This window comes from Crassostrea angulata, chromosome 4 (genome assembly GCF_025612915.1).
Source record: "Crassostrea angulata isolate pt1a10 chromosome 4, ASM2561291v2, whole genome shotgun sequence".
Lineage (NCBI taxonomy): Eukaryota > Metazoa > Mollusca > Bivalvia > Ostreida > Ostreidae > Magallana > Magallana angulata.
Genome location: NC_069114.1, coordinates 19,737,520 through 19,757,984, shown reverse-complemented (window position 1 = coordinate 19,757,984; position 20,465 = coordinate 19,737,520). Strand labels below are relative to the sequence as shown.

Below are 20,465 nucleotides of genomic sequence, written 5' to 3'. Positions count from 1 at the left end.
CAGGTCTATTTTTAGTAGTTAAATACCTGGGCCATGACACACCTGAACTTATGTCATCTTCTCATAATCCCACTCTGTAAACTATGGTAGAATAAAAGAGAGGCCGTCCAAACCCAATACACAAAGAACTTGGTCTCTCACATTTCTCTGTTGCTATAAGAAAAAGAACAGTTAATATTGTCTGTAAATGCATGATCTTTAACTGAATGAACATTCTTTAAGTTTTGAGCACATCATTGGATGCACTGAAAGTGAGTTGAGCTGAGGCCATTAAACATAAGGACATGTGACCATTTTCATTTTTTTATTTCATTGTATGGTAGTTTATTTCTATCAAGTTGTGAAGCAACTCTTGATTCAAAAATTACCAAGTATAAATCAGAATACTTTATTTTTAGTTATTCAAAAAAAAATTTCCTTCTTAAAACCTTTTATAGTAATAATTTGAAGTATGGTTTAAAAATATTACCAAAATAGGAAAAAGGAAGAAATTATTAGGGTTGTTGAAAGGTTTTTAATTTTGTTAAAAAACCCATTTCTGTGTATTAAATCAAGTGAAATATCATGCTAACGGGATAACAAGGATAGGGTCTTCGGCAGCAAAAGGAAGGGTTATCAGAAACTCTGATCGGCAGGTTTCCCACAAGGCACAGTTTCACCTTTTTTGTAAAAACAATCTGTTTGGCCTATGAGGTGGCGAATTTCATGCCTTCTTTAGTCCTGTCAGTATGTAGCTCTCCCCGATCAGATATTGTGACAGAAGGCATTTGTCATTCGTTTATGTCAGATGCTACCTTTTTTTCACCTATTTGCTGCATGATATCCCTAAAATTTGGATAATCTATTTGAAAAAAAAAAGTCTCCATTTTTTTTTTTACAACAATGACTAGTGCTTGGTGATTCACAGTTTCCAAAAAAAAATATTTTTTTTTTGTTTTTTTGTTTATCGAAACACTGATACTCAGACCCAAAACAAAATATATCATTTCCTTCTTCTGTATTTGCTGAAATTGAAACACCGATTCTTCAGGACTCATTTCGGGGTTTCTGAATGCTAAGGCAATTGATAGGACAGATGTGTGAAACCTTAGAGCAAGCTGCATTGAAGTCAAACACTGTACACTTTGAAGTCCTCTTGTGTATATGGTAATTTCTTTCCTTTGCGGTGCACCCAGTGCAGCTGCATCCCCTTAGGATATTAAGCAAAGGATGATCAATTATTAAATCCTGTAAACATTTTAATGGCTGTCGAAATTTTTTTTACGTTTTTTATTTCTGCAGACTCTGAAGCGAGCTGGAGTGTGGAATTTGGCAAATAAATAATACTGTAACAAACTAATACAATTAAAAAGTCATGATAATAGATTTAAGCCTCAAGTACATTTAGATCAATGTTCAGTTAGTAAAACATGTAAATCTTTTATTTAGGATTTAAAAGGACAATGTTATTTTCAGACTGCAGTGCAATTGCTTTGAATGCATGCACAGTGCAATTGCTTTGAATGCACAATATTGATCTCCTTAAAATTGCATTAAGTTTTTCATCTTCTCAAGTGCTGCAAAGAAATAACATGGAGAAAGTTGCTGCATTAGTTCCAAAAATTACTCAAGTCATTTCTTCGAGTAGTGGTCATTTGATCAGATTTTCTTTTCATACTAAGTATTGCAGAAAGCACTTTTACCTTGTTGATACAGTGTTTTCAAAATGAATATGGTATGACTCATGAAAATTTGACGACAAGATAGTAATTCAATATATGGGTTGAAAATAAAAGCTGTAACATTGATAAGTCATTTTCTAAATGACATTAAAGAATATCAATGTCATTTGAATTTCTTTTGGAAAAAAAATCACAAAAGGAAACTTGCAAATTTGCAATCATTAAGAAATTTTATGTTGAAATCTAGTCCCCAAGTCTTTTCAAAGGAGTAGTGCATAAATTTAATAAAAAAAAAAGGAATTCTCAATGAAGTCAGGCGTTTGTCATGGTGTTTTGTAACTCCCGATGAACATATAAAATTTAAATGGCCCTTTATCAAAATGTTAATAGTTTCACCATTCAAACAAATTAAATTGGAATTTGATACCATTGGCTCGTGGCAGGCTAAGAAGCTATTCTTAAAACCAGCCTCTGTTGATAAATTCCTGAAAGGGTGTAATTATCGGCAAAAGGCAAATGAAGACGGGGGCATACAGTCTCAGAGAATTGAGCTCCTCAACTTCTGAATGATTTTCCACTGTGGACCCATGTTATCATGGAGTGGGGGGCGATATCCACCTGTCTATAAAGAATGTCGGGGGACAGATGCTCTACCTAGCAGTGTGTCCCCCCAAGGAATGTGGGGGACAGATGCCTAACCTGGACTCTTCACCTTAACCTCCCCGCCGATTTTTGTCAACACTTTTAACATGAATATGCCAATATTCTCTTAATATACAGGCAAACCTTCTCGAGGAGCTTGCTGTTGAATTCCTATAATGGTAGTTTTTTTTAACATCATGTGTCACTGAACTTTTAAAAAACTTTTAAAAAACGAAAAAAAAATTTCATTATGAATTGATCTCTGTAAAATCAGGTTCAGTAATCTAATGAGGTTGCAGTTTGAACATTAAGGGAAAGAGGACTTTGAATATTTATTTTTGCAAAGAAGACTGTCTTAGAAATTTATATATCCAAAGTTAATAGGAAACTCGACATACATTTGCTCTGAGTATTATATAATTTATGTATGCATTACCCAACATTAGAATTTTAAAATGTAGTGGCCCTTGAAATGAATCATTCAGGGTAATATGCTTGTACCTTATCCCTTTTTTCCTTAAGATTATAAACAAAATCTCCAAAAATCCAAAAATGTAACATTTCCTTAATAAAAAAAATAGGGGTTTAAGAGCAAAACTACAAAATCTGATGGGGTCTTCTATATTGTCTGACATGTCAGGTAACACTAAAACAGATTCGTGGATTAATAGCAGATAAGATTATCTATAAATGTAATCCAAGGTTATCATGATTTATTAGACTGTCAAAGTGCTATTGTGTTCTAAATTCAGACACTCCATGATAAGATTTATAACACAGTTAAATTGCAAACTTAATAAAGACAAATTTGCTTTTTGCAGGTAATTTGAGCCAAATTTCATTGATGTTTTTTTGCTCAAATTTTGTCAATATTGATAAACAGCTAATGTGTAAAGTAATAAATCATCATTAAAATTCTAGAGATTTTAAGAGAGAGAGAGAGTCTTTTAGAGAGTGAGAGAGAGAGAGAGTGAGAGAGAGAAAGAGAGAGAAGAGAGAGAGAGATAGGGAGAGGCATCTACATAGGAATTAAATGTATAATTTAATATTCAAAATCACAATAATAATAAGAATGTGTCAACATGAATAGAAAAAATTGCCCTTAGAACATTGAGTGTGGAAATGCTGTGTCCATTGTATTCTGGTTGTACTGTATATTTTATACCTACATCTAATCTGAGGTTAACATTCGACCCAGTTGCTGTCTTGACTTAGTAGGAAATTGATGTTGCCTGTTGAGGATAATACCTTTTGAGCTTGTTCAACTTGATTGGCCCAGTTTGCTAGAGGTGTGTGCATGAGGATAAGTACAGGTATTATACATTCCTGGTTACTGGGATATAATTTATCTGACAATTTATCATAGAGAAGCCCTAAGTTAGGTTAACATGTATTAGAGAGAGAGAGAGAGAGAGAGAGAGAGAGAGAGAGAGAGAGAGGAGAGAGGTGTTCATCTGAGTTCATCTGACAATTTATTATAGAGAAGTGCTAAGTTAGGTTAACATGTATTTTTTCCAAAAAGTGTAAGAAAAGCTGATTTCAGACCTGTCTAATTAAGCAAAAGAGAGAGAAAAAAACCCTAAGGATTGATTCATAATATACTATATTCTTCATCAAACTACCGGGCCCTAACATAGTAAAATCTTTGCACCATGTACAATATGATGAATCACTTGGTACTTAACAGTGCTCTTGAAGACTGAAAGCTATTTTAGCATCTATTATAGAGGGATGGTAAAACCTCCTTGATGCTAAACATGGGAATCCCGTATCCTATCCCTCCAGTGTTGAAGACATCTCTCAGATGGTTCGGCACTCATCTCTGACTTGATGATATAAAAACCAATTTGTAAACTGCTAATTTTCTGCAACAGAAGGTCAATGTCTCAGGTGGAAATCAGGAAGAGATTGCACCAGTGAGGAGCGTCTTCATACGAGCTATAGCTGCTCTCTCAGATAAATTCTAGAACAACAAATGCAACCCCTTTCTTGGCCGATATTGACAGCTAAAAGGTTCAGTGGCATTGCAGCAGATTTTCACCTATCAGACAAGAAAGCCCAAGGAACAATACTTGTTGTACGCAAGGCTTGTAAACACGGGTTCTGAGTGCATCAAACAAGTATCTAACACATATATTTTGGCAGCAGCATTTACCCCGCGATACGATAACGACAGACTTATGATATCATGGACGAATGTATGTTATAAATTTGATCAAGATACTGTTTATGATGTTTACCCTCTCTTCTGATGAGTAAACAAAAATTGTTTATTCTGGGATACAAGGTTTGGATATTTGCCACTGCTACAGATGCTGCGAGCACAGATACCTGTTCATTTCAGCCCCAGAGCTTCATTTCTCCCCCTGTATCAAATTCTGAATAATTTGACTAGAAAGATTCAGGATGTCTCTCTATTAGCCACCTGTGGCTCGAGCCAGAAATATAAAATTCTCAAAACTGCAAGAGGTTAAATTCCTCTGTCTACATATGATTTAGCATCTAGTGAAACCAGTTCTTTTTAGCTCGCCTGCCTCTTAATGAGACTAGATTGTACATGTAATGATCCGCCTTGTATGTTATCCTGGGTCGCTATGTTTTCTATTTGTTCTAGCTATGGGTTATCTATGACCTGGAAACTTTTCCATTGTTCTGACTATAAGTTATCTACACCTGGAAAGCTTGCACCAAAAAAAATACAATTTTTTATGGAAAGCAATTATGTATTTCGATGATTTATTTGATATAAAGGGGATAATTGAATTGTCATTTCAGTACAGTGCATATTGGTTTGGTAACAGATTAATAGAGCGTGATCATTCTTGTCAACAGAATCTGATTTTGCCAGCATTTTTGTGTTTGTTCTGGTATTCATGATGCATGGTTGTCCATCAGTAACGTACAAACCAACAGTTCATTTAATTAGTCTGGATACCATCCAAAGCCAACAGTTACACAGAGAAAACTCATTTTTCTACAATTGCTATTCCCTTTTCCACAACTTGGAGACTCAATTATATGCTGTATTTGGTTTGGTCAGAAATTGTTGTAGCACATTTTTTTTTCGATTTATCTTTTTAAAATGTTTTTTTTCGCACAGTAGGATCTTAAAAGTGTTCCTGGCATGCGAGATCATGATCGTTTTCAACAGCTTCTGTCAGTGTAGATAATTGACTGATCATATAAAGTGTCCTCTGTGCCGCATCCTCTAATTCTGCCTTTGTTGTAAAAGTTCACAAAAATATTTGCTCTTTCTTCTTTAAGTCTCGATCGCTGCTAGCTTCATTAAGTATCGATTTGTGAAAGTTCACGATTTTACTGAGGCAGAGAGAGGTGGAGAAGAAAATAAAACGTAGTCAAAACTCTGATTGCAGACATTGATCTCCTTAATGATCTTTAAACAAAAATTTCTTAGATTTATTGATATTTATACAGTCTAGATCTCTCAGAACATCAGCTGGATATAAGAAAAAGTGTTGGTTTATTTAATATATCACAAGGCTAAATATTTTATACAGTTCTATTTTGATCTGCATGTTTTGCAATCTTTGTTTCCAATTTTATTTTTAACATGCATACTCTCTTTTTTTATTTTAGTTCTTACGGCATCTTTGCTTCTTGCTATAATTATTATTCAAGATGTGCTTCGATCATGTCTATACAGTTTCATCCTGAATATAATTAATTTTTGCTTCAGACAAGCTTAACTGTTAAAATGAATTAAATTCTGTAGTAAGGATCTAGATCAGGTGCACTATAATTCAGACAATCAAATGTCTTGTCGTCCAATTTCTTTCAGACACAAAAAATGTGGAAATCTTTGTGCTTTGCTATTTTTTGGCAAATTTTATGCAATTCCATAAGATTCTTGACAAAAGTCACCCCTAAAATATTTCAGAAGCAGCCAGGGAAAGAAACAATTGTCTTTTTTGTTGATGGTCGCTTGGGCTTTAAACAAAGAGTTTTACTTTGCATTGAAGAATTTTATTGCCCAATATGTACATGTTTATTTAAAAGACTAGGGAACCTAGGGTTTCATTAATAAACACTAGCATGGATCCAAACTTTACTGGAACCATGCAACCTTAATGAAATGGCTGTAATGCCATCAATTACATTACTTTGACCCAAGCAGAAAGTTGCAATTACTTTAGTTACAAATAGCTGTATGATTAATTTTTGAAATCTCTTTTATAACTACCACCAAAGATTTCACATTTTCAAACACTAAATACAAGAACCTCGCTAAATTTTACCCCGTAAAACTATCATCGTGTACAGCAGTCAGTCAGTTTTCGAGGGACGTCAATCGGGTTGAATATCTGAGGTATTTCTGAGGCAGTACAATATGGTTATTTACTACTTAACATTGACAATAAAAAGTAAATGCCACATCTCATAAAAAAGTAAGCTAAGTGAAGTAAAAATCCCTGCGCCCAATGATTCATGTAGTTAATCAGAGATTTTAATTTCTTGGAGAACACTGACATCATTTTCCCCTCGTACATTCTGAGAAACATCAAGACATCCATAACTGTCTGGCGACGTTTTTGTGAATTGAATAAGTTGAAAAGGAACACAAGTTTCGTAATCTGTATCCAAGGGGCATAACTAGGTGACATTGGAAGCTAATAAGCTCATCACTGTCAGAAAATCGTGTGGGAAGCTGGAGTAACTGTCTCAATAGTCGCCATTCTCAAGTACAATTAACAGATTTATTTCTCACGTAAAATAAAAAAAAACCCATCTTATTTCCAAGTTGGCAGCATGGAGACTGGATGCAGACGGCCATTCTGTATGGCAGACATAATACTCGTTATTGCAATTTTTGCCTCCAAAAAAATTCAGATATTTCATTGATTTACAGTTAACAGAAATTTATTGGATTAATTTTGGTAGAGGGTTTATTTCCTGACTTCCAGGTTTAGTTTAGGTAGTGCCTCTGAACTGAATAATTTATCGAATGTTAAAGAACCTTAATTGTCATGATCATGCACAGAGTCAGGTTTTATGTGAAACTTCATTGTATTTAATTGCGGCAGAAACTTTTGAACACAATATTGAATAAATAGGGGATCATGTTGAGGAATATGATTTATGATCCCATACATTTGTGCTGCAGTTTTTAATTGTTTTGTTATGAATGGTATCATATTTATGAAAAATTATCATGGACACTTTATCAAACTTTCATAGCTTTTGCCAGCATACATGCGTTTAGATTCTTCAGGGTTACAATAAAAGTTAAATCAATAGTTGCATATCTGGTTTTTTTTTTTTCTCACTCAAAAATTTATGCCGATTACGATATGAGAAAATTGATATTTATTAATAATTGCCAATATTAGTCCCTTACTGAGTTTGGAATTACTATAAACGGGAGACATGATCCTATAGCATAAATATGTACCTTTTGCATGTTAGCTCAAAACTGGTTAATACTGGTGTTCAACAACTCATGGGGAAACCCATTTGTTTAGATAGAATAAAAATGTGTTACCAATAGGCTGTCAGGAAGGTCTAGACAATTTAATATTGATATTCGCCATTTTATGTATTATAGGCAGTGAATGTTATCAAAGTTATGTCTTTTGGACATATCGGGGAGGGAATTTTGTAGCATTATTCAATGTTTGAATTTACTTTGGCGTTGAAGATCTGTATTGAATTTTTTTTTTTTGTAACCTCTTTCATCCCTCAAGTGTAAACAAACACATGCATTAAATATATGTACAATCCATAAAATCTTATTTGTTTTCTTATTGATTTATTCAAAGCAAAGACACTCTTGGTCTCTCATTCACTTTGCAATACAACGGCAAAATATATGAAGCGACAAAAAGTTTTAGTTTTCTGATTTTAGAGGTTTCATAAGGGGAAAAAATAGTCCCAAATTTAAATGTATTTACTGAATGTTGTGGTGTTTGCATAAATCAATTGTTTATGGTGCAATTCAGTTCGTGAGTGCGTTTATCTTTAGCTGGCAAAAGAATTTTTGTTGCATTTTATTGCTAATTGTAAGCTATATACCTTAATTTAAGACCATATATCTTGAGTTCAGGAGTGCTTTCACCAAAATGAGCACATCTACTGCTTTCTTTATCGTGGAAACTATTACGCTTATCAGTTAGATGGTAAATATTATGGTGTGAGATACACGCTTTGACAAATGGCAGATAATCCTGTCTTTTGATGGTTTGGTTTCATGGCAGTGTAAATTGTTCAGATTGAATGAAATGGTCGCCATTAAACCACATTTTACCGGTCATTCAAGATTATCTCTCTTCACGAGCAAAGAGATTTGTCTCCCCATTTTCGGTGATGATGAATCACTTCCCCTTCTGTCCTTCAGGATGGCCGAGATGTGAAAAGAGGTGAATCTCTCACCTAAACTGACCCAAAGAACTTGGAGCTAATTAATCTAAAACTTTATGGAAAGTAAAACCATCCCGAATAAATGACAGAAATTAATAAATTTACCATGGAATTATGGGGGCTATCATGACTAAAAGGTCACATATTTTGTATCCCCCTGAAAGATTATATTTATGAGTGTGTCAAAGTTTAATGTTTATATATTGTCCAGATTTACTTTATGATCAAATAAAATGACCAAGATCTTGACTTTTTCACCTTAAATCTTTGCATTTCATGCCTTTATTAAAAAAAATGCTCATTAATTATAATCAATTGCAAAATGATTATTACCTATTTTTGTCTATTTTTAGGCCCAACAAAACTGTGGTTTCAAGACTGAAATAAATCCCAAGCAAGCTGCACCTATGGGAGAATCATCAGACTCTTCCTCAAAATCGGGTACCTTGAGAAAGAAAAGAGAAATAGGTGGGGAGATGTATGAGAAAATTCTAGAGGTCATGAAGGAGCTGTTGACCTCACTGAAGATGTTTGACACCATTGCCGATGATATCTGCAATCAAGAAATTTTTTACGACCAGGATATTAACAGTACAGAGTGTTGGAATGGTCTCACAAAGGGGAGGTAAGAATGGGAATTTGTAAAGTTATCTCCCTTTGAAATCTGATCAGTAATGAATGATTTTTTATGTGAAATAAATGGCTGGTATTAAAAAAAAAGGGGAAGAGAAAGGAAAAAAGATGCGACCACCACAATTTTAAATTGCAAAGAGAATGTAAATGAAAAAAAAAATCCGAGGAGAGTTTTATATGTAATCAGAAGAAAGGAATGCATGTGATCAGGTGAAAAAAAGAGGGTCATTATTTTATTTCTACTCAGACTATATTGTCTGTGATATCGGACTGTCATCAAGCCATCACTTCCCACACTACAAACATAAATAGATATATAGATAAAGAGGCAGAGGAAGAGCTGACGGCTATTATTCCACTCGTGAACACAACCACTGTATCCCTCTGAACCGCTGGTGTGTTACTCAGACCTTACTTAACCTTGCCTGACCTTATCAGGGACCAGCCAGACAGACTGAGATACAATGTATATTAGTCTGCAAGCATACAGCTTCTAAACATAAATCGGGGGATTTAAATTCAATTTGCCTCGCATTCAGGACTAAAGGGAAATATTTCAAGTATGTTGAAAGGTGGCCGATCAATGGATCAAAGTTTATTTTAGAGGGCTCTGAGATCATCGTGTTTCTTTGTCTATGTAGGTGTTTCACCAAAGGTGTGCAATCTTTTGCCAGGTTACAAAGTCATCTTCTTGCATGGCCATTGTTACAGCTCATCATCTATAAATAGACATTTGGCAATCTTGGAATGTTGACCATAAAGGACAAAACAGTCTGTTTTTCATACACTATTGACATGGTGTTTCACCAAAAGTGTGCTATTTTCGCCAAATTAAAAAGTCATTTCCTTGCATGGCCTTTGTCATATATATGTAGGTTGATCATCATCTATAAATAGACATTTGGCAATCTTTGAATTTTAACCATAGAGGGAAGAAATTGTCAGGAACAGGGTTATTTTGCTCATTTTTTTCACAGCTAAATAGGAAATAAAATGCAACCATCTTTGAAAATCCTCATTACTAAATTATAGAACAAGAGACATTTTATTGATAATAGAAATTACAATCAAATTCACAGGTGTCACAATGATTGAAAAAAAAATTCCACACATTTTTTAAACCGGGTATTATCTGCATTTATCTAAGGTGAGAGAACAAATCTGTTTATACAGGGGTGCGGCATAATATAGGGTGAAAATAGTCCAGGTTTCATAGGGCGACAAAGATTGATAACAAATAAAACTTTAATCGCAGAACTGTGCAGGATATTCAATGAAAGCTTCTCAAATCTGTCCGTTCTATTCAACGTACAAAGATAGGGTGAACGGAAAGACTGATGATAAAAAAAAATATATGGTTAAGAATTTTTCATTCATTTCCGTTGAGGATTTAATCAAAGTTTCCTTTTTTCTTCTTTAACATACATTTACATCCATTGAGTAAATTCTTTGCCCCATTTGTATTAGGCCAACTAGTCAGGGATGTTTGATATAAAGTACTTTCAATCTTCGCAAATCTTATGGGTCGAATCAACAAAATGGAGTAGCGTACCCTTGAAGTTTAAGAATTTAAAGTGAGACTGGATATAATGAATATTGCTAACACCAACACTACTACACAGCCAAGAAATGCAAGGAATCCCTCGTAAAGTGTTTGTGTAATGAATTTATGGAAACTCTCGCTGCAACCATGGTTGCTTAATTTACAACATGTTTTTTTACCCAGTGGCACTGAAATGTTCGTACACTTTCTATTGTAAAACGTTGAAGACAAGAGACCACCCTTTATAGTTACCAGTCAACCAAAAAAAAAAAAAAAAAAAAAAAAAGTAAACAGACGAAAAAACTCAATGATTGATGTCAAAATCAGTAGTTTTCGAGTCCTGCCAGGAAAAAGTTCCAATATTTAGGCAGTTTAATATTTCTCTTTTTAATTTCTAGTTTCCCCACAGATCAACAATCATCGTAATTATGAGTGGTTACAGATCATTGGGTGCAATATTAAAAATTGCTCGGTGGATGCAGTCATGACTAGGAACTCATATACTTGTCTCCAAAACTGCTTTTGACATTCAAGTCGGATCCATTAGGGACCCCCCCTTTTTTTTTTGGCGGATGATATAAAACGAAATCAGTTGGATATCTCTTTGATGATGAAGCGTACAAATGTATATATTAATTATATGAAAGGAGATGTGGTTTCGTTTATACTTGTCTGGTGTCTATGTCACTGTGTACTTAGTCTGTTAATTCCGGAATGTCTCTGTTGCAGACAGACATGCATGCAGGTGCCTTGACCTTCTCTACAAAGGAAAAATGTAACAAAGATGTTTTTTGAGGGTTTTGGGGGGGGGGGGATGGTTGGGGGACTATATAAAGACACTTCCAAACAGTCAGTATGTCATAATCATTGATGGAAATAAAAATAGATGGGTGGGGTGAGTGAGGGGTGGGGGAAGGGGGGTCAGAATACAAACTTTCAAACTGTAAGACGCATGTAAAGTCATGTGTTACAGTCATTGATAGAATTGATTTGTGTCTTAAACTTGTACATGTAAATAGGATTAAATTTGCTCTCAAGATACAGTTATGCTTGTAGAAGAAAAGACTCTTGTACAAAAGTGTTGGGCTTAGAAAATATACATTTGTAAAGTCAATATTCTTTGATTAAAATTTTTTTTTTACCTATTTGAAATTTTATTTTTGCATTTTACGTCAATCCTTTTTTTTAATTAGCAGTTTCTTTCCCAATCGCAAACATAATCCCAAATATATGCGTTATCTTAATTGTTCCAGACCAGAAAGGTTTGATGAATTTTTTATGAATGGTTTCCATCGTTTATTTTTCTTGTCTTTGATGGCTCATCAAGCAGTGAATTGTCACTGCTTTGGCAATAACTTGTGACAAAAATATGGCGTGGGCGCAAATGACAGGGATTTTTTTTATATATATCGATATTATTGCTAGGCTACATAAGGAGAGAAGATATCTGATAATAAAAAAAAAAAAATAGAAAAAAAACTTGACTGAACATGGCCCCCTAGAACCCAGGGCTTTTTCTCTATCCAGCGTGAATCACGTTTACCACAGAAAACATACATCACAAAATCCCCCCAGTGTACAGTGTGGCGAAGCTCTCGCTCCGTTTGACCAAGCATGTCCTCTCAGTGTATGGAAGTTGCCCAAGCGCGCCGGGTCACGGGACGAGTTGATGGTCAGTTGCCTCCCAGCTAGAGCCAGCTAATTAACATAAATCTTATGCGTATTTATCGGAAGAGATTCTCCGTAAATGGGTGGTCACTTGGTGTGTGACCCAGACACATATACATACATACGTGTAACAGACGGACGGCAAAAACAATATTCTGTCTGTGGTCCAGTCAAGGGGAAAATCTGTGTCTGATTTTTATCAAAATAGGTGAAACTTATTTCAGATTTTTGAAAAACTGTGTATATTTTCCTCCATTAATGATATTGGTTATGATCACATTGAATTTACTTGGAATTTTTATCTTATATGACTTCCAATGCTTAAAGATATAAGTGTATTTGTAGTATGAAGTTTACTGTTTACACTCATGTTGAAGAAGATTTCGTCAGAAAGCAAGTATTGTTCTTTCAATTCTTCCACCCCAACAGATTAGAATGTTGAATTCATGTGGATTGTGATAGAAGATTATAGTTTGATGATGAAGGCTGTGCACAAATATGTATAAATTGAATGTTACATAGAATATACATAGATAGCTGATTAAGAGACACAATATCAGACTATGTACTACATGCAGGGTATGCACCTACCGTATATGATGAATTATGTGGTTGACGATAAAATTGCTAATGAGTTGAACAAGATAATCATTGATGGTCTAATGAACAGTTGGAAATCATTAGATCCACACATGAACAATATTTAGAAGCCTGACTAATGTGATATACATTAAGTTGACAGAACCTTGAGTTGAAGTTTAGATATTTGTACTTTACTAGCTGGTAATAGAGATCTTTTAGTTTATTCTATTGTAGTGTGAGGATTACACAGGATTTTGTCTTGGTTTTGAGTTTTTGGGCAAAAGTTATGTCGGGTTTCATAAACTATCTGTACGATGGCAAATGTCATTAATAACTGGGTTTTTGATATGAAATTTGAGGTTGTTGAAAGTCCTCCTTATTTGTTCGCCCTTACAAACGTTCAAGTTTGATACTATCAAGAACAATAGACCCCTTGTCCAGATTGGTACATTACACAAGTTTATAATACCTTACAAGGAATAATTTTTTGTGATGATCATAATTTCAAAGCGGAAACCTGACAAGCAATACCTTGAGTCTTTTAAAAACGCATATGTTATTTCTTAAAAGGTCAAGCTTTATTGTGAAACGAGGGCTAAATATGAGAATTTCTCACCAGATACGACAGAAAACGCTGAAAGAGGATATGCTCCGTGTACGAACTCGAACAAACTATGGGTGTGGTTTCATCGAAGCAGGAGAAGTATCGCTTTGCTTGTGTTCTGCAAGAACTCAAACAATTGCATGATGGCCTGATCTCGTGTCAGAGGAAATTGCAACAAATACCACATTGAAGCAGAAGTTGTTTGTCTATTAAGCTATAGAGAGGCTCTAGGTTTTGTCGAATTACATCAGTGCTTCATTAGATAATCTTATGCTTCATTAGCTGGGAGCAAGGTCCTGTTTCACACCCTTGTTAAAAAAGCCTCTTCTTTAGATACTGGCTATTCAACTGATGGATTTGAAGTTGCATCATTTTCATTGGTTGACATTTAAATTTATGATGCAGATTGAATTGAGGTTGATAAATTCTGCTTATTTTCCTCCTTCTCACTGAGACTCTTTCACCCCCTCCCACCTCATTTTTCATCAGTATCAAATCAAAAATCTCCAGTGACACCATTTACTGATAGGCACTTAAAATACAGTTTTATTCACACTATTAAATTTGATTGCAAATGGGAAAAGTTTTAATTTTTGGCAAGAGATTGATTTGAAAATCATTTTTCAGAACAGCTTCAGGTTTCCAGTTGCATTCGGCACAATTTATTTTGCAGGATGAATCGAGAGATTTTTGCAATTCTGCACTTAAATATCAGCTGCAGAATTGATTGATTTATTGATTTTTTTTCTCCCTATCATCATACTTCCACAAGAAGAATCTCTTTCTCTAAAAGAGTGCCATGCAATAAAATCATCTCTTCTTTTTTAAAATTGCATCTGAAAGCAGTAGTAGCAAGGCTGTATCTTTAAAGATTGAAGAAGTTTTTGAATTTAATGAAAATAGACATTTTACTGGAACAAAGAATAATGTATGTCAGGGATCATGGCTGTTCGTCTCACAGGTGTTCCTCTTTCTCTCTCTCTCTCTTCTGGGCCCCCTGTATCATTGCAGACAGTCGAAACACAGAGAACAATAAAATTCAGTAAAAGTACATGGCTTAGTTTTCTGCATGTGGTACCTTTCAATTTATAGGTCAAAGTTGGCAGACAGTTCTAAAGTGGGTCACTTTCAGTACAAAAAGTCAAGGATATATCATTTCTGTTTTGTTGTAGTTTATATATACATATATAATATATCAGATGAGGGTATTTCACTTTTGAGTGTACATGTTAAGTGATATACCCAACAAAAGTGCAATTTTTGTAACAAGATTCATAAAAGGGCCCGGATATCTAGGGCAAAAGAATTAAATTTGTTATTTTAATCAAAATATCGTGTGTTGGTTAGATGGACATGTATAATTGTTATTCCAGACCAAAGTTCATGACAGCAGCGTATGTGTGACTCAGTTAATTTTATGGAAAGAGGTTTTTGGACAATGGTGCAGTTTCACGGTCTTAATTGAATGACTTATTCAGAGTTTTGAAGATTTCTGAACATGGCAAAAAATTAAAGTCACTCACATATTTAAAGAATTTCTTATAAAAAAAACTCTTCTATAACCTGTAAAACAGATTATAGACATTTAAATGGAGACCCATGTGTCTGTTTTAAGGCCCAGTAATTTCTGTTGTGGCCTTTTCTGTGTGAACTGATAATAAGTTGTAACCTTTTTTTTGTGACGATTAAATTGACTCTGAACTCCCTACCTCACTGTATACAATTAGTTGCAAGCTGGTATTTAATAAAGTGTAGGCATTTACTTGTTTTGTCGGCTGCTCCCCTTCAATTTCTTGTCAGCTACACCTTGATGTATTAACATTTTCATGGTTTACCTAAATCTTCTATAAAGACACTTTTTGATCAAATTTCCGTAATTGCAGGGTAGGTAAATGCATATTTGGCCAATTATCTTCCCCCCGAGCTCGGAGCAGTAGAAAGTTATTTTGCGGTGACTAAGAGCAGACAATGGGATTGCAAATTGTCGTGAAAAACGGCGAGATACAAGATAACATTCCCCAAACTATATATACATACATCCCAAGATTGAACCTGATGACTTAAACTGACAAAGATCAACTTTTTGTGTGTCAGCTATGGGATTTGATCACTGGTTGGTTGATCATGGGACTGCTCACACCTGGACAAGTGGCAAAATTGAGTAACAATTCATAAATGTAACCTGTGTCAGTTGGAGCTATATTAGAGAGCACTAGGTCATCATACATGTATACATATTTATCATTGCAAAATTTGCTAATAAAACCAGTAAATGACCAAGAAAAGCTGATAAGCTCCCTAAAATTCATGATGACCCAAAGTATTAAATAGAGCATTTGATATCATCATTAATTTCTTTTTAATGAACATTTTAATTATTATTCATAATGAAAAAGTTCAACCAAATGTAACCCAGTAAGTTGTTGAATAAAATTAACAGACCAAATTTTGATGCTTTCTTTATATTAACCGGGTATATATTGATAAATGGACATCTTTATCAATTTTTACACACAAAAAAATTGCAAGCTCAAAGAAAGATAACTCAATTATTTTTTTCAATTTTGCCAAGAGTTGTTTTTCTTGACACGCACCCTACTGTTTCTTTCTTCAGATATACTGAGGTGGTGGAGGATATTCCGACCCTATTAACCAGAACGGCCATGGTGATTGACCCCAGGCTTGTAAGCCTGAAAGACAAACTAGCTGCCATGAGAGTGGTATGTTGACCTCCATTCAAATTTTGTCATTTTGAGTCCTAAGGATAATACCAGTAATTGTGGCTAATTAATTATAAAATAAATACTGTAGTCTCATTAATATTCAAGGGTATCAATTTTCGTGGATAAAGTGAAAATCACAGTTTCAAGGATACGTAAATTTGTGGACAATTATCAATACAAAATGTAAATAGAAATTGCACTTCAATGAACACTTAATTTCGTGGATCAACTTAATAACGAAATCCACGAAAATTGGTATCCAATGAATATTGATGAAACCACAGTATGATTACTTAAGATTTTGAAACATAATTATATTATTACTTACCGATGCAAGTATAACAGAATATCGAGAAAAAAAATTAAAAAATGAAAAATATTTCCTCATAAAATTGGAAGATGCGATACACCATCAAACTTTGTAGTTAGTGAAATCAAAATATCTATTTCCTGGAAGTCTAACAAATAAATTGAAAAAAAAATAATTTCCATACACAGAATTTGATGACACGGTACTCGGACTTTGATTACACCCTGGACAGAGGCCACTTCCAGTCAGACTCGTTTAAGTACGGCAGTGGGGACTACCACCACCTGACGGATGACGAGGATCTTTGGGGCATTAACTCCGGGGACGACATGTACAGTGGTAGCGGTAGTGGTACCACCATGGAAGTAGATGTAGTGACAGGTAGTGAAGCATATTACAATATTACCTTGAAGAATTTCCATATAAAGCAATTATCCATTATCATTGTACAAATGTAGAAGTAACTGATAATGACCCTTGTTGGATTCTTGTTCTCTCTTTCTCTCTCTCTCTTTCTTTGAAAATGGGGATATTGATTTTTTTCTTCAAATTTTGCAAAGCGTGATCATTTCAATTGCTAACACTGTAATTTTCTATTTTAAATCATATTTCTAAGCTGTAGTTGATTTTCATTGTCTCCTTTATATATGTAGGGGTGTATTTTGTTGTTGTTGAAATTTTGCACAACTTGCTGTACCAAATTGGTAATTAACTCATAATCCTCATGTAGGCAAACCACCACTAGAAAATGTTTTGAATTCCTCATTGAATAATGTTTTTTCTTACATAGTAACATAATATCCATTTAACATATCTGTGTGTTTTTCAGATGGTCCTGGAGTTAACCTTATACCAACAAAATCAATCAATAACTTCGATAGTGAAGACTCCCAAGATCCTTCAGGTGGAAGTTCATGCTTGACTATCTCCATAGCAACAGTGTTAATGATGACCTTGACATTAACACTATTATGATAGTGCCTTGTGGTGTTTTTTGTTTTTACATCATTTTGTTTGTTTTTTCTGTCTTTATTACTGGGTATTCCTCCAAGAGAAATGAAATCTCTCTCAGATTCAAGCTTTCATGGAGGAAAACATGCTATTCAAGGGGAGAGAATCGCTATTGTTATTCCTGGATTTCATGAATCAAAAGTTGTGGACACATGATTCCCATGCAGACACATGATATGATATATTGTTATTGACTATACATTTGTAAATCCAGTTCATTATTTTCATGTTCATGAATAGAAGGCCTTCAGGTGTTGTGTATAAATGTGTACCTGTTGTGATTGTATGCTAGCTCTTCATTTATTTTTCATCCCCCATGACATTATGCGACTCAAATGGTGTGGCTATAAGTGCAGACATTGAGATGTAAGTCTTGAGATAAGAAAAGAGTTGTCTAGAAATGTTCAAGAGCTGTCAATGTGAGAAGGTCATTATAATGGCATAATGTGCAATTTTCATACATTTTTTTGTCTATTTTTTTTTCATTTATTTTGGTGGTAAATGTATTTATTTAGTTCCTAGAACATTTTGTTGGCATAATTCTAAGGCTTAATTTCACGATTATTCTATTAGTTATAATCTTTCAATAAAATTGACACTTGAGTATGTTTCCATGTATATTTAAGTTTTTTCTGTTTTTCAAGATATTTTGTTTATCTTTTTTTTCTGCAAATGCAAATTAATGCACTTTGAAGTTTAAAAATTAGTATAATTTAGTTTTGTAATTTTTATTTTTTATTGTGATTTCTTAAATGCTGACTATAAGAACACTATAAATAACTTTTTATGACGACTGAATTTTTTTTGCATTTGAGATGATAATACAAAATTAAAAAAAAAAAAAAATAATACCCTGCAGAAAAATCCAGCTATATAGTATGCCCTTTGAACTCATGACCTCTTTTCAGTACTTCCTGTTGTTTTAAAAAAAAAAATTAAATGCATATACCATAACTTGACTACTTGATGCTCCTAACTAAACTGCTGAAAAAATGAAAACGATTTGTACAGTATGTTGAATTAAATGCCTTAGCAGAATAAAAGACTTTCAAAATAAAGTCATTTTGAAGCAAAACCATCAAATATTGCAAGTATTAATTGTCAAATATGTGTTGTTATATCCATTTGTATTAAGTGTGTGGTGTTTATGTATATTAATGTACATGTAAAAAAAGTATGCAATACGAGTGAATCGGATTCGACATGTATATATTCTTTTTACTTTATGTATTGATTATTGATATTTTTGTTTCTTATGGACTCAAAGTCCACTTGTATCCTCTTCATATTTTTTTTGTGTATTTTTGTTTTGTTTTTAATATAATAAAGAAACGGAGAGTAAAATTGAATTAAGCAGAATGTACATATGTGAAATGCCGGCCGTTGATCGAGCTTTTATCTGTGATTTTACATTGTATTGTAATTTTTGTCTATATCTTTTGATCCACTGGTTTACCTATTCACTGTATACATGTAATACGTCACTTCCTATGTATATGTTTAACTTAATTGTCTCTAATCTTTGGAATGTAAGGATACAAATATCAACACAATTTCATAAATTTCTAGGCTGTTATCATGAAAGTTTTCTATTTATATATATCTGTTTATATTTTTCTTGATGCAACTTTATCTAGAATCCCTTCCCAACCACAGAAATTTTTTTTCTATCAATAACCTTTAAAAAATACCGGTATTAATACAATCCATAATAATTATACTGTTAAAGCTTGCATGCTTTATGCATGCATGTTGGCTGATAGCTATAAAAACAAGATATTTTTTTCTGAATCTAAATTGCATGTATACATTATCAAAGACTGCATAAAATTTTTGCGAATTCATGTAAAAAAAAATATCAAAAGATAATTTATTCAGAAGTCATTTACATGTCAAAGTGAAAGTATTATGAGGGATACACAGAAGATTTCTATCAAAAGTCTATACATTTTTATGTGAATGTTTTTAAAATCCTTACACCACCATTTTAAGGTCCATTTCTGCATATACGTGTGTGAAAATATCTTCATAATAATTGATTGAAGAAAAATACTTGATTTTAAAATTTTGATGGTAGCTACTCTAATGACTAACTTATCTGCATGGGTCAATCACTACCTCTAATGAAGAACAGCTAACTAGGAATGTATTGTTAATACCATATTGTACTTTGCTTTTTTTGTACCATATTGCAGTGTACAATTTATGTATTTATATGTTTCAATCAAACTTGAAATCAAGAATGATCTTTTATCATGTAGGGTAATTACCATGTATTTAAAATTGTAAAACTGTGTTTAAATATTGAATATAAATCTAAGAACTAATTCACAGACAAGTTTTTTTTCTTGGTGCAGATTTTAGAACCGAAGCGGAATCTGAAATAATAGATGTGGTATTTGATAAGGTGTATTTGTTATGCAACATGTGTACAGCTTGTTAATTTCTGTTGTTAATGGATCTATGAAATGTTTCTTATCTATCTTTGTAATTGTTGATTAAATCATGATATTTTACACTATAAGTTTTTTTTTTTGGTTGGAACAGTGGTCAGGAAATTACCCATCCTATATATCTTATATTTTAAGATATGATTTTTTTTGGCTATAAACTATTATTTTGTATAGCATAATTATAGTTTACCTTTAAAATTTGAATATTTTTCTTATATCTCTATAGAATAAGATGGAACTCTTTTTTTAAAGATAAAAAT

The 20,465-nt window shown here is 33.5% G+C and overlaps 1 protein-coding gene across 1 annotated transcript in view; it reads left to right on the top strand.

The window, feature by feature from the left end:
- The window catches only part of LOC128180826 (glypican-5-like), a 38,766-nt gene extending 18,496 nt beyond the window's left edge, over nt 1-20,270 (top strand). Inside the window, exons 4-7 of the mRNA XM_052848981.1 lie at nt 9,032-9,303; nt 16,323-16,428; nt 16,930-17,122; nt 17,571-20,270. Of these exons, the coding sequence (XP_052704941.1) occupies nt 9,032-9,303; nt 16,323-16,428; nt 16,930-17,122; nt 17,571-17,716 (717 nt within the window). The 3' untranslated portion in view covers nt 17,717-20,270. The remainder of the gene's footprint in view (nt 1-9,031; nt 9,304-16,322; nt 16,429-16,929; nt 17,123-17,570) is intronic.
- Nucleotides 20,271-20,465: the final 195 nt, after the last annotated feature.